At 33.8% G+C, this 15693-nt stretch overlaps 1 protein-coding gene and 1 long non-coding RNA gene across 3 annotated transcripts in view; one reads left to right on the forward strand and one right to left on the reverse strand.

Annotated features, from left to right (window-relative positions):
• Positions 1-15693, forward strand: part of LOC141484230 (uncharacterized) — a 32530-nt gene that overhangs the window by 11480 nt on the left and 5357 nt on the right. For both annotated transcript variants that reach the window (XR_012466536.1, XR_012466537.1), the window contains exons 3-4: positions 4985-5167; positions 10743-10942. This is a non-coding gene — a long non-coding RNA (uncharacterized lncRNA). The remainder of the gene's footprint in view (positions 1-4984; positions 5168-10742; positions 10943-15693) is intronic.
• Positions 8075-9785, reverse strand: LOC111502940 (uncharacterized). Its single transcript, XM_074179262.1, is given in 2 exon segments — positions 8075-8828; positions 8830-9785. Coding segments are annotated over 2 exon segments (1710 nt in total).

Consider the following 15693-nt stretch of genomic DNA (forward strand, 5'->3'; position numbering starts at 1 on the left):
ATAATGCAACCTCAATGTCACCACCAGACTCTAATGATTTTTTAACAATATTCTTTCCTATCCCTACCCCTTTTTCGGCAAGGCCATTGGAACGTGGGTAGTATGGGCTTCTGGTAAGTATTTTGAAATTCCATTCCTTCGCAAACTCTCTGAATTCAAAACTGTTAAACGGTATATTATCACAACTCACAAAATCGGGCGAACCAAAAACGGAGTATATATTTTTTAGAGATTTAATTACTGATTTGATTGACTTATCTTTAATGTCACGTAGTTCCAACCAGTTTGAAAATTAATCAAAAACTACTAAATAACTCCTACCAGCATATGTAAAAATGTCGATCCCGAGCCTTTCCCAAGGGCGTTCAGGCATTGGGTACTGCATCAAAGTTTCTTTTTTTTGTTTGTTTGAGTTGGCTTCACACACCTTACACTTTTTTGTATGGTGCTCTATGTCATCATTCATGCCTGGCCAATAAAATATTTGACGGGCTCTGGATTTCGCTTTTTCTATGCCAACATGTCCTTCATGTAACCGTTTTAGCATATCAAACCGAAGGTTATGGGGTACTACAATTTTGTCAGACAAAAGTAATAGTCCATCAACAAAACTTAAACTATCTTTTATTTTGAAATACTGTCTGGCGAAGTCAGGTACATCATGTTTATTCTCAGGCCATCCACTAGAACAGAAGTCAGACACAATTTTCAACTGTAAATCGTTTTCCACCTCTTTTCTAAATTGACTTTTTCGCTCGTCAGCCATGGGAATGTTTTTTATTACCGAATGTACGGCAAAATTAAATTCTCGGTCTGACTTTAGACCTGCTTCACACAAAAATGCCCTGGATAATGTGTCAGCAATAAACAGATATTTTCCTGGCTTGTAGGTCACTAACAAATCATAATTAAGTAATCTCAGCCTCATTCTTTGCAAGCGTGGTGAAATACATGCCAGGTCTTTTTTAAATATACTCTCAAGCGGTTTATGATCTGTGTTAACTTTAACCTTCAACCCATAAATAAAAAAATGAAATTTTTGTATCGCGAACACTATTGCCAGCATTTCTTTTTCGATCTGCGCATACTTTTGTTCAGTTTTACTAAGGCTCCGCGAGGCAAACGCAACAGGATGTCCATCCTGTATGAGGCAAGCACCTAAGCCATCTTTTGAGGCATCTGTTTCAATTTCTATACCTTTTTCAGAGTTAAAAAAGCTCAGAATGGGGGCAGACACAAGTAAATGTTTAAGTTCAGCGAGAGATTGCTGATGGCAATTATTCCACTCCCACTGAACATCTTGCTTAGTTAGATTTCTTAAGGGAGCTGTTACTTTAGACATATTTGGGACAAATCTACTCAAGTATTTAGCCATGCCAAGAATTCCTAGTAAATCACTTTTATTGCTTGGACTGAGTAAATCCAGAATTGCTTTAACATAGGTTTTATTTGGCTCAACTCCATTCTTTGAATATATTTGTCCCATAAACTTAACTGACTTAGACTTGAATTGAATTTTGGAACTGTTAAATTTAATGTTATATTTCAAGGCGCGCTCTAGTACAAGTTGTAAGTTATAAACATGTTCTTGTTCATTTTTACCTGTAATAATTAAGACATCAAAGTACACTCCGACATTTTCCAAATCACCAAATATTTCAAAGTTCTTTTTTTGGAAGACTTCTGGGGCTGAACTGATGCCAAAGGGCAATCTTAGAAACTTATACCGACCAAATGGTGTACCAAAAGCAGTATACGCTGAGCTTTGGTCATCAATTTTTATTTGGAAATAACCATCTTTTATATCAAGAACTGTGAAATATTCTTTATCACATAATTTAACAGCAATCTCCTCTGCTGTAGGAATTAAATAATGTTCTCGTTGTATAGCTTTGTTTAAATGTTTAGGATCTAAACATAACCGTAGGTCACCGTTGGGTTTCTCAACTATGACTAACGGATTCAGCCACTCAGTAGGTTCATCAAGTTTTTTAATTACACCCTGAGTTTCTAACTGCTCTAGTTTTAACTTAAGCTTATCATGCAAAGATCTTGGCACTCTCCTGGGTGGCTGAATATGTGGTATAGCATCACTTTTCAAACAGATTTTATGTTCCTTGGGAAATGAACCCAGGCCATCAAAGGCACGCTTGTACACTTTAGTAACATCATCTAAACAACTGAATACCAAATTTGAGTTTGAACTAATACTTGCTAATCGTTTAATTAACCTTAACGATATACAACCTGGTAGCCCTACTAAGGGTAGTTGTCCTTAAGCATCAACAATAATAAAATGTACAAGAGCTTTATTTCCATTTGCCACACATGACAAACTAACCTCACCAAGGGGCTTAAGTTTAAAACTATTACTTCCATATGAAACTAAAGTGACATTTGTTGGTTTCATCTGTTTATCAAGTTTACACTTTCTCATTACATGCAAAGGTAAAACACTAACCTCAGCACCTGTGTGTAGTTTAAAATTTACCTGTCCTCTGTTCTCTACTGCTACATTTTGACTCCAGACTCTTTCTTCTTCACGATTTTGCTCTATCTTCTTAGTTACAGTGCTAATTAAGCTCACTGAATCAATAAAAAACTCTCCACTGTCACTGACCGAATCTGAATTGTTTTCATTCTTGCTTCTTTTAATCTCACACACTTTTTGTTTTACCACACTATGTCTCTGATTTTCATTCTTCACCTTGAAATTCTTATGACAAACTGCTGCAAAATGGTTTTTACCCTGGCATTTTGCACAAGTTTTGCCTAATGCTGGACACTTGTTACTTCTCAAATGTTTATATCCACAGTACTTACAAGAAATTTTTTCTCTCTCAAGTTCATCACGTTTGTATCTAACTGTATCTACGTGCAATTCACTTTGCAGTACTCTAGCTTGTGATTTACTTACTTCTGTAGCTCGACAAAACTCTATGGCTTTATTCAGGGTTAATCTGTTTTCTCGAAGCAGTCTCTCCTGCGTGGTCTTATCCCAAATACCCATAACTACTCGATCTCTGATCATGTCATCTTGATCTTTATATTCAGTGGTTTTAATTGCTTTTCTGAGTTCAGTTGAAAAACTATCGAAGGGCTGATTTTTTTTCTGCGTAATACTGTTAAATTTGTAGCGCTCAAAGATAACATTAGCAGTCGGGGAACAGTATTCTTCAAATTTCTTCTTTATACCCTCTAGGGTCTCTTTTTCTTGAGTTGTATAGTTGAAACTATTGTGCAGTTCAAGGCCGTCGTCCCCTACAAGATTTAGGAAGACAGCAATTTTGGTTTCTTCAGGCTTCGATACCAAGTTTGAGGCCGTTAACAACAGATCAAATTTTTGCGAAAATTTTCTCCAATTCTCTGCAATGCAGCCATCTAGCACAAGCGGCTCTGGTGGACGAAACAAGTTTTCCATTTTATTCAACTGATTCTAATCTAGCGGGCTCACACTACCAAAAGCACTACCTGACACCATGTATAATCTGGCCAAAAGATTATAAATAACACAACTAGCGTTCAACGTAGGTAGTTTATTGTATAACATATAACATTAGATATTGTGATCATGAGCACATGTTTGTAGTCATGCCCTGTCAACATAACCCGCGTTAACCACGATTGTCCCGTGTTGCCAACTTGTAGTATCTCATATGAATTACAAGTTGCCTAACAGTGACAACTGTTTTAACACATTATATTACAGATTCTGATGAAATCTTTTCAGTTCAAGATGAGTGAGTTAACTTCACCAAAAGTAAATTTTGGAAAAAAATATTTGCCCTAATTTATTTCCAAAGATTCTAGCACATTCTATACAGACACAACTATCAACAGTCATTCCAATTACTCTCATCAACATAAATTAGCAGCTTACCATAGCTTGATCTACAGACTAACCAGCATCCCGATGGTCCACAAAGAATTTTAATAAGTATATAAATTTGATAAAACAAATTGCAGTAAACAACTATTCCAATACAATACAATACAGCCCAATACAATACAATACAATACAGCCCGAACATTGTTATTCACAACCTTGACAAAAAACTTCTCAAACAGGCTATTAACCAAGTATACACCACATTAACACTCACATATACAGGAACATCATTGGATAAAATAAAAGGACTACTAAGAAAAGAAAACATTAATATAGCATATAAGACCTGGTAACTCCTTGGGTAGACATATAAAGAACAAGTCAAAAACGTACAAATTTTACAAATCAGGGGTTTACAAACTAACATGTGGATCATGTCCAAAAGTTAATATAGGAAGGACTTCAAAAAATTTCAAAACGAGAATCGCCGAACATGAAAGAAGTTTTGAGCTAATGAAAACTAATTCCGTCTATGCTTGTCACCTTTTAGAGAAAAACCACGATTTCAACATGGAATACGACATATTACATACAGAAAATAAAGGACAAAAATTAAAGTTGCTAGAATCTCTGGAAATCAATGAACGCAAATATTCAAATGGTCTTCTGAACGACCAACAGGAAGTTATTCATTCAGCACTTCTGAACGTATTCTCATAAAATGTTATTAATTAACATATTTACATATAATTGAATAGAACTGGCCGATACTTGTTTTTTTTTATTTACATGTTAACTATTTTCTTAGAAATAATATGGTATGTAATGGAATCAGCAGATATGTGTCTGTACAAACATGCCTGGAGACACCATCATGGATGAAGTCATGTTTATCTTGAAACATATATAGGCACATACATAGAATGATTATTTTCAAAAAACTTGGAATTGAGGAAATCAAATATAAACTTTGAATGATGAAAAAAGGGCCGAGTTTTAGATTCAGGAGTAGAGTTCCAAACTGAAAATTTGTGAGCTCCTTCTGAATTCTATGATAAAAATGTCCGTAGCGAATCCTGACTCATTGAATGAATTACTTCATTTCATTTTTGAAAATGTGGTCACTTTTTTACTGGTTCTTTCGTTTCATTTCAGACCTGAAATCAGTTTTACATGAACAGTTGTATGTTTAATCCCATAAGAAGTGCTGGCATTTCAGATGTGTCTGATATGAATACGGATTATGGATTAATTTGAGTAAAAATACCTGGAAACATTTGTTGAATGCAGCATACCCATAAGAATAGTGGTTGTTCGGAGTACATGGACAAACAAATGGTAAGATTCCAACTTTTTCTCTCTGTTTTTGTATACAATGCTCTTAGATAATACCATTTTCAAACACATGAATTCAAAGAAAGATTACAAAACACTCATTATCTCGATAAAAAAAAATTTGGGAATCTTCCAAAAAAAGGAATGAACCAATCAATTTTAAAAGTACTAACTCTATACAAAGATGTGTAGATCATGCAAAGAAGTAGCTTTCAGACGTGGGTACCTATTGATCGACTGACACACTTATATTAACATACAGCCGAAGTTACTGAACCTAGAATCTTGAAATATGCAGGTAGGTTCTTTGTATAACATAAATAAACATCAGGAACGGGAATCGGGAATTTCCACCCTCCAAGGGGGAAAAATAAAGGTTTAAAGATTATATTGAATTTCGTCAGTTTTGAAGTTGGAAACCTGAAAAAAAATTTATGTTTAAAGGTGGTTGACAATGTATTGTGGAGCATTTCATTAGCTCGGACTTCCATTGTCTAATATGATATATTAATATTGATAAATTAATTGATAAATTAAATTGATAAATTAAATTTGAAATTAAATTAATTATTAAATTAAATTAATTTGAAATCCCTGAAAGAATCTATAAAAATTAAATAGATTAGATGAAAAATAATAATTATATTAAGCAAAAACACTGAATTTACAATGAAATAAAATACAAGCAATAATTAAGATTTAAACTATTAACAAGAAAAGAAAATTGAAAATTAAAAGATTCCACGCCAAGTTACTTCACGACGTTTCGATTGTTAGTATCCACAATCATCTTTGGATAGATTCTTTCAGGGATTTCAAATCAATTTATATCATATTAGACAATGGAAGACCGAACTAATGAAAAAAATGTATGTTTTGCATTTTTTTCCAAATATCTCGATTCCTATGAGTTTTATGCTATTCGTATTCACTATAAATATTGTAGAGGATTAAATGAATCAAAACTTCTGTTTGAAAAATTTTTCTATATCTTGAACCATTTTCGAGATATAGAGCAGAGAGTGCAGTGTTCAACTATTTTGAGTATCATTTGAGGTCAACCGGTAGTCCCGATTAAAAACACGCTATATAAAGTCTATAAATTATTGACAAACACATACTTCTAAATAACATTAACTATTACATTATATTCAGTTTTTGTGAATTGAGTATCTACTCATTTAATTAAACTTACCTACTCATATAATTAAAAAGTTATTAAAGGAAATACTTTAATTACATGTTATTTCTAATCTAATTCATACTCATTCTTTCCCAACTAAAAAAAAAAGAATTACATTTTTGATTGATGTTTTCCTAAAAAAAAATTACTATTTCATACATTTTTGAACATTGAAATTAAAATAATTGAATAATAATAACTGCATCACTCTGATATAGTGAAGAATTGAGACAATTTTGCTCATTACACTGGCCGCAAGCTAAAGAGCACTGCAACCCTCCTCTCCTGCACCCATATCGCGAGTCACAACCATTCTTGCAGATGCAGAATATTGTGTTGAGCAATTCCTCCGGAGTTGGTGGATTCATTGTCATAACAGGTCCCAGAAATTCATCACCCACTATTCAACCCAACTCTGGGGTTCTAAATCATGCCCTAACCAAGTCTGAACTTGATAATAAACACCGTTGAAATGTTGGTTTGATAACTGCACAGGTTTATTCAGTTTTGTAAACTTGAAGAACTGTGCTTAGCAAAAACAATCAGTACTCAGATTTTGGATCATTACAGATTGCCAACAAGTTTTGCACTCTTTTCTCAAATAATGTTTGAACCGGGCAGTTTTCTTTTTCGAATGCTGCAGAAAGTTTATCCAAACTCGGAAGTCTCTCGAGTGTTCTTAAAAAAAGTTTTCCCCTTTTTCAAAAAGTACAGAAGTGACGTCACAGCCACTTACTGTGTGTAAAAACAAAATGTTTTTTTTATAACGAGGATATTCATGAAATATGTTGGAAGAGTATGTTTAAGTTTTTACACTTCCTTTGCCAACTTTTTAAAAGAAAATTTCTTGTTGACGAGATAGGGTACGCCCAATTGAAATGACAAGTAAAAGAAATGACAAAGAACCTAAAAGTTCACGGATTTTGAAGAAGATATACTGAATTATTTTTTACTTGAAATGTAATTATAGTCCACTCAGAAATGTCTGAGAGTGAAAGAATTTCGAGAATGCAAACATGCTGGATCATCAAAGAAAGCAAGCAAGTGGCAAGTCTCAAGCAAGTGGCACTGCAATTCATTCACAAAATCAATTTGTCAGTAACTTAAATTTATAAAATTTTGCATAGAAAAATAAATATGTATCATCTGGTGACGTTTTAAATACTAATCATTTTCTTTATCTAATCTATTTGAATCAAAACTTATAAATCATCTTTTTATGTAAATTAATTTGATATTATTATTATTGACCCTAATAATATCAAATCGATTGAAGGTTTGATAATGAAAAATAGTCTTCGAAATGTCACTAGATAGATAACTATACAAATGAAGGGTACAGGGGAAAAATCGGCTAAGTCACTTTTTGTTACATTCGATCTTAAGGTTATATTCACTTTTGTGAGGACATGTGCTGGTAGATTGATGGACTATTAAGGTATGTTGACTTGTCAAAAGGTTTTACGTGTGTACGCTCATGCGTAATAAAAAAAATATCCCCAAAGGACTAATTTTTGGAAAATATGATAATGAAACCCTGACTTAGCTTGTTTTCCCCACAATATTACTCGCAGATCGGGCCAATTTCGTCTATATATGCTGATTATCAGGTAAGTTAATTCATAAATAATATTATCACACATTTTGTTACAAAGTATATTTAAAGAAATGTTTAATGTGAACAATGTAATTGAATTTATTTTTTAGCTTGACGGTGTAGAATATTTTCAAAATAGTCTTGCGCTATGGGCCCACAAAACTTTTTTAGGCAATATGAATTCGTTCCCATTCAGACGTCGCTGCACGCGCTTCTGCTTCTTCTCCGTTAATATAGCTGTTTCCCACATTCCATTGAATGAGCATCGATACCTCATAAGTCGTGGATGTTCCTTTGTAATCTCCAGTTCCCTTATTGGCCGAGTGGGGAAAGGGCATTTTTTCTTTTGATAAAGAGCAGTTAATTGCTGGGACCACTGGCGGAAAATTGTTTGATTTTGTTCATTAATTTTTACGACAACGAATGGTGACGACTCGCATCTAGATGACTGCAGTAGTTTACACATTTCTTCAAGTGTCTCTACTCTGGCCTTAGTGTTTATAAGGCCCATGTTTTTGTCATTTTCCATGTACGAATGTCCCCTGATCGGAAAGGTAACTTTTACGTAATCAAGACGTTTCTGATACTGAACGATATGATGTAAAAATCGGAAAACGGTGTAGTTCTTGTTTTGCCCTCCGCACGAATCGCAAAATATTTCTAGTTTCCTAACCTGTGGATCCAGTTGGTTATAGAGGAAGTTGTAGAGTAAAGAACAGATATCATCACTGCCCTTTTTTCCAATACTTTCTGGGTATACGTAAAACACACTTTCGGATGTAGAGAGTGTGTGTATATTAAAAAGATATATCGAAAGTTGGCACTTATAATGAACATCATTTGTTGAAATGTTAGGCAATGGAAAATTTTTTCCAAAGTCCATGCCTTTTGTCTTTACGGCTGGCGAATTTAGACCTCTTCTTACGGTTGTAAAATTCTTGCGCTCTCGCCTTGTGAACCGTATTTTCTGAATTTGAATTACGAATCTCAGTAGTTGTTTTTAAGCGTTTCTGTTCGTCTGCAACATTTGTACTAGACAGTTCATGTTCCAGGCTTTTAATTTTTGATAAGTACTGGTCACAAGTACTACACGTGTCAGTTCGTGGGTAACCGAATGAGATATTGAAGTTGCCATTGAATATAGTACGGTAACTTTCGTAAGATATTGTTGAACAATCTGGGTGAAGCTGCTTGAACATTCCAAACATTTTTTTGAGGTTCAAGTCCTCAGGTAAGTAAGTTTTCCTCGAATCGGCCAAACTGTAGTGACTAGCTCGTCCTTTGAATGATGCAATGTGCTGGTTAACGAGCTCAGTTGTTTTCTGCGATAATTTGTTAGGTCTATTAGTATGGCACCCTCTACGATCTTTGGGAGGCACACTAGTATACTTCAAAGCTTTTACAAGATATTCAACCTTACCTTTCGTAATTCCATGCAAAGCAATAAATTCTTGTCTGCAAATAGTTTGCTCTGTGATAGCATTATCAATGGTGTATCTCACTTTGTACGCAACTGCACAATCTCTCAGAGATGCTTCCTCTTCAGGTTTACGAGGCCGTCTTTGTGCAACTGGTAAAATACTCATCAATCCGCATAGATGAGAATTTTGGACGCTAACAGACTGAAGGCTATTGAAATGCTTTATTATATTTTGTTTGGCTACGACTGGAATTATTTCCGCGCACTTAAATATCTTGCAGTTACATTCTTTCCCGATTTCATGCGTTTGTAAACGTAACTTCTTACTAACCTCTGTCAACCTTCCATGTTTCGGTCTCTTTTTTGAAGTTTTTGGTATATTGGTACTAAATGCAATGTCACTGTTATCAGTATTTTCCATTCTTAAATGAATTCAAGGCACTCAAACTAAAGAAATTCAGAATATTATTGAACCCTTTGTTGTTCGAACAGGTTGGAACTCGACTGCCGATCCTGAGTGTCGTATGGCGATACGTAGACGTGACTTAGCCGATTCGTTTGTCGTTTGTTACAGCAGACTAAACCGCTTTTTCCCCTGTTTGATTTACTGAAACGAAAGATCTTTTGATGGGTTACAATCTGCGCGCTCTATCTCAAAATTCGCAAATGACTGACTTAGCCGGTTTTTCCCCTGTACCCTTCAAATAAAAGTGGTAAAAAACATGAAAGTTTCATTTTTAATTTTTCATAATTTAACCTCACCAATTTATTGTATCATAGTTAATCCATCGATTTATGAATAAACTCTCTGAGAATCGCACTTGTTGACTAAACAATTCTCTTCATCTTTCTACTGAAAGCAACCGTACATGAAAGAGGACAAACTTTTAGATTGCAAGTGTCAGTTGCGGCATAGCGAAATTGGATGAGGTCTTCTGTGGAGGTTATTCTGAAATCTTTTTGTTCCAAAGTCTTTTTTTGTTTCAGTACCGATTACCTTTTGTTTCATTTCATGTATTTGAAATTTCACTGAGATGAATTTTCCAATAACGTTGAGGTTTTTCATGCCTCATTTTCCTGAAAATTATTCTACTTATTGCCAAGTGGACATCTGCATACTGAACCTCCAGTAATTAAATATCATACTGCTCTACTGCTCAAGACTGCCTAAAATATTCTTGATTATGATAGAATTCTTCTTGTTCTTTAAAGGGACTGTCGAATTTAGTATGTGATTAGCAAGATACTAAAGATTTGTGAGCTCTTTCTGAATTCTACGATAAAAATATCTGTAGCGATTCCTGACTCATTGAATGAATAAATTCATTTCAGTTTTGAAAATATGGACCCTTTTTTATTGTTTTTTTTTCCATTCCAGACCAGAAATCAGTCTTGCATGGACAGTTATATGTTTAGGCCAATAAGAAGTGCTGACATTCCACATGTGTCTGCTACGGATATGGATTATGGATAAATTTGAGTGGAAACACCTGGGAACACTCGTTGAATGCAGCTTGAGGGAGTCAGTTACATACCCATAATAATAGAAGTGGTTCGGAGAACATTGACGAACAAATGGTAAGATTCCAACATTTTTCTTTCTGAAAGATTATGAAACAATAATTATTTCTTAGCAAGCAAACATTTTTTGAGTTCAGATTAGAATTCTGCATATGAATCATCCTACTGTATATAAAATCACACACAATTAAAATTGAACCATCATCTCTCGTTTCAACTCGAAATGAAATTGAGTAATTTCTCTGTTTGAACTTTGGTTGTTTCCATGTGTTTAAACTTCATGAGTGTTATATGCTTCAGATTTTATAATGTATCAAGAAAAAATTTAATTTCTTTGCTGATTTCATATTCATAACTTCTACTTTCATAAGTAATACTTTCACTTGTTTTGCAATTGTAATCAAATTATATCTCATTGTACTATGGAGTTCCTGAAGAAGAGCCAATAAAGTCTAGAAAGCATGAACAGAATGGAGTCTCGAAAGTTTGAACAGAAAAAAGAGTTTTCATATTTTTTGTCTCTGACTTCAATACCTGCTTCAATCTTACCCTGTTTCTCAATTCAGCCAGTCGAGCTAACCTCTCCTCTCTCAATATTATTGTGTATTATAAAAATATAGTTGTATAAAAAAGGGGTACTTACTAATGTGAGACTTGAATGAACGTGATTACAAACTAACAGAAAAAACATGAATTTTAGGTGACAGTGAGAAAAACAGTAGAATTTATTTCAATCAAAGCGAAAAATTTTGTTAGGGTATTCTAGTAACACATTGTATTGTTTTCGCTGGATATTTTAACTATATAATAGGTTCTTCAAGCATTTCCATTCTGAATGAATGCTCTATATAATAACTATTTAAACCATATGACCACGTTCCGAAAACCTAAAATTTGTAATAAGTGAAGATGAATGTTATGATCTATCTGTCTAATGTTATGAGGTCAAAAAAATGTGTATTTTATTCATCAATTTCTATTTCGTTTCCTTCAAAGTTGTTCCCCCGATATAATAGTAGTAGTAGTATTTATTAACCATATTGAATACACTCAGTACAAATGGCAGGTCACAGAATAGGTATACTAACATAAATGAGTAAAATATATATGTATATAGAATATAGAGATGTCAGGAATAACAATTACAAACTTATAACAACAAATAGCTTCACAAAAGGAATGTAAATATTAAAATAAACATATATCTGTACCTAAATATTTGCTAACACAAACCACTTGTAAACATTCAGTACTCGAAAAATTCTTCCATAGTATAGAAGCAACGATTTTTTTGCTCAAAAATTGTATGGCATGAGCCAACCGTTATGCTGATATCCTCAGCAAATTCTCTAATAGCGATTCGACAACTTTCCATAACATTTATTTTCACTTTCTCAACATTTTCTTCGGTTTTTGATGTATTCTTCTGTGAAAAGCTTGTACCACTTGTAAAGATTTTTCTGACTCATCGTATGCCACTCAAGTGGCATTTGGTGATTGATTGGTGATGGTGATTGAAAAGTATCTTCTGTATCATTCAGTGTTCATATAGAAGTATTTGTTTCGAATGAATTTTTTTTCTTTCGTGTAATTCAATGTTTATATGAAAGTAGCTGTTTCAGGAGGACCATCTTTCAGTTTGTGTCTGAAAGTTACTTCTTTGCATGATCTACACATCCATGTATAGAGTTACTTATTTTCAAATTGATTACTTCCTTCCTTTCTTTGGAAGATTTCCTCATCCTTTTTTTGTATCAAGATGGAGTAGTAGAAAGTCAAAAACTTTCTTTCCCAAAAATGAATCACTCCTAAAAATATAACTCCTTCAATTCTAGTAACGTTTTCTTTTTCTAAATGTGGAAATGTATTCTGCAAAAGATAGTGTTTCCACAATTTTAATTTGCGCTCAAAGCCTTGAATTTCATCATACACATTGTGAATAAACTGTCCTCTGCCTTGAAGTTCCACATTAAGATTATTGAAATGCTGAGTCACTTCGATAAGAAACCCAAAATCGCACATCCATTCTTCATTACCAAATTTCACTTTTTAAGTTGTATAATGCATTACACTTCTACTAAGCCAAAGTACTTCGGTTTGAAAAACGACGTCGCCATATTCAGTTTCTGAATCTTTCAGGAATTTTTTAAATTAACAGTGATATCTAACGCGCGCGACTCTTCAAAATTAATTAGTTTAATTATTGGTACTGTGACATTTGGCAAACCCAGTCTTTTCGTATACAACGTTGCCTGGTGAAGCAGTCTTTACTGCCGTTTTCAAGTTTCAAATGTCCATACGGTTTCCCTTATTGACTTGTTTTATGAATTTTATGTTCTCTGGTGGGGGACAGTTATGTTTGTTTTGTATGGCGTGTGTTGCTAGGTTTCATTTATATACTATTGGGTTTATGTATGCCTTTTTGTGTTCATCGTACCTTTGGATCAGTTTTTTCTTGGTTTGGCCGATATAGAATTTGTTGCAGTCCGAGCATTGTATCCATCCCGGGATATACAGTATACATAAAACTCACAAAACAAGTCAATAAGGGAAACCGCATGGACATTTGGGAAAACTTGAACATCCATAAATTTAACAGTCAAAAATCACTTATCGAGGAACAAGTACAAATCAAAACAACAAGACCTAACATTCAATATATTAAACAAATCAACATACACGCCTAGAAACAATAAACCTAGAGAAGATTTAACACAAAGAATAGTACTTGATGTAATCCAAATACAGGCAAATTTACCTAAAGTAACAGAAGTGCCTGTACTGAGGCGTTCGGACTGTATAAAAAGACAAACAACAGGATCACACGCTCATATAGAATAGTGCCTAAAGGATGACAGCATGACCAGCTGTCGAAAACGCTCGCAGATAATCAAATAGAAGTCATAGAGCTTCAAATCCTTTTTTGTAACTTACCTTAATAGTAATATATATATATTTTATTTATTTATTTATTTATTTATTCATTTGCCACTGAGGTACAGTATGTACATATGGTATGTCAATAACTTAAGATTAATATATATATGTAGAACATAATAACAGTGTGATACGAATAAAATAGGTAGGTATTTCATTTATCATATATGTGTATATACATATATGCATATATACACACATACACACACCCACATATATAAACATACACACATACATACACATATATAGACAAGACACGTATATAAATTCCTTAGTAAAAATATGGAACAGGCGTCGAAAATAACACTAAATAATAGTAAGAGGAAAAAAAAAATTAGTAAAATCATTGCTCAACAGAAATCATCTTCCAGGAATTCATCACAACTATAGTAACATTTTTGCAGCAGCAATTGCTTTACTCTACCATGAAACACTTTATCAGAGGTAATTTGTTTGATCTGCTCTGGTAATTTATTATACAGATTTATGGCATTATACAAAGGGGACTTTTTATATTTCGTTGACTTATGACTTGGAATACGCAAAACATCACCATGACGTGTGTTGTAACTGTGCACCGTTGCGTTTGTTTCTAGTTCATGGATGTTAGATCTAGCAAATCCTATACATTTAAGAATGTATATGGAGGGAGCCGGTAATAATTTTTCCCTAACGAATACTGGTTTACAGCTGTCTCGGTGTTCAATGCTGAAAATTAGTCTAACAATGCGCTTTTGTGCTACGAATACTCTGATGAATTCATTACTGCAACCCCATGCTATGATATTGAGGGATATATGTGAATATGCCATAGCAAAATAGATTTCTAGTAGACCTGCTGTGTCCATGCATGATTTCATTTGCCTTAAAGCAAAGAATGTCTTGTTTAATTTGTTGCAGACATCTTTTATTTGCAGATCCCATGATAAGCTTTCATCCAAGTAAGTTCCTAAAAATTTTATTTCGCTACTAATCTTTATTTCGTCAATAGTTTGTAGGTCATCTGGAACATTATTTTTCCTATTATAGAAATTTACTATTACAGTTTTTGTGGAGTTTAATATTAATCTGTTTCGCTGACACCAGGAGCTAAAACTATCGATTATGCATTTTACCTTACTAAGCAGTACATCAATATTTCCCCCTGTAACTGTGATAGTGGTATCATCCGCAAACATGGTAAGGTGGCAATCTTTCAGATATTCTGACAAATCATTTGCATACAACAAAAAAAGCAATGGTCCAAGCACTGACCCCTGTGGCACTCCAAGCTTAACGTCGTTGCACCTTGATCTAACATTTTCACATTTTACAGTCATGGTACGCCCTTTGAGGTAAGATTCAATCCATTGTAACAAGTTATTCGGGAACCTAAGTTGGGTCAGTTTTGCAACTAGAAATTCAGGAGACACTGTGTCAAACGCTTTTGTTAGATCAAAAAATAAAGACATTACAAAATTATTCGAATCCACTTCTTTGTAGATATAATTCAGTAAGTGATATGTTGCAGTTTCAATTGATTTACTCTTTCTGAATCCATGTTGATCTTTGCACAGTATATTATTTTCTGCCAAATAATGCGTAATCCTATTTGCGACTATTTTTTCAAATAATTTAGACAGTGAGCAGAGCAAAGAGATTTGCCTATAATTTTCTACTACCGAGCGATCGCCTTTTTTGAAAAGAGGTATTACTAATGCCTTTTTGAATTCTTCGGGAAAGTATCCTTGCAAAAAAGACTGATTAAATAAATAAGTCAAAGGGGTAATCACCACATCGATTATTTTTTTTATTGTTTCTATTGACAACTCATCCAATCCAGTAGACTTTTTATTTTTTAATATTTTCAGTGTGCTTAGCACCTCAGATTC

Source organism: Leptinotarsa decemlineata, unplaced genomic scaffold (assembly GCF_025532065.1).
Source record: "Leptinotarsa decemlineata unplaced genomic scaffold, Ldec_3_MD MMD2_tig00005002_RagTag_RagTag, whole genome shotgun sequence".
Classification (NCBI taxonomy): Eukaryota; Metazoa; Arthropoda; class Insecta; order Coleoptera; family Chrysomelidae; genus Leptinotarsa; species Leptinotarsa decemlineata.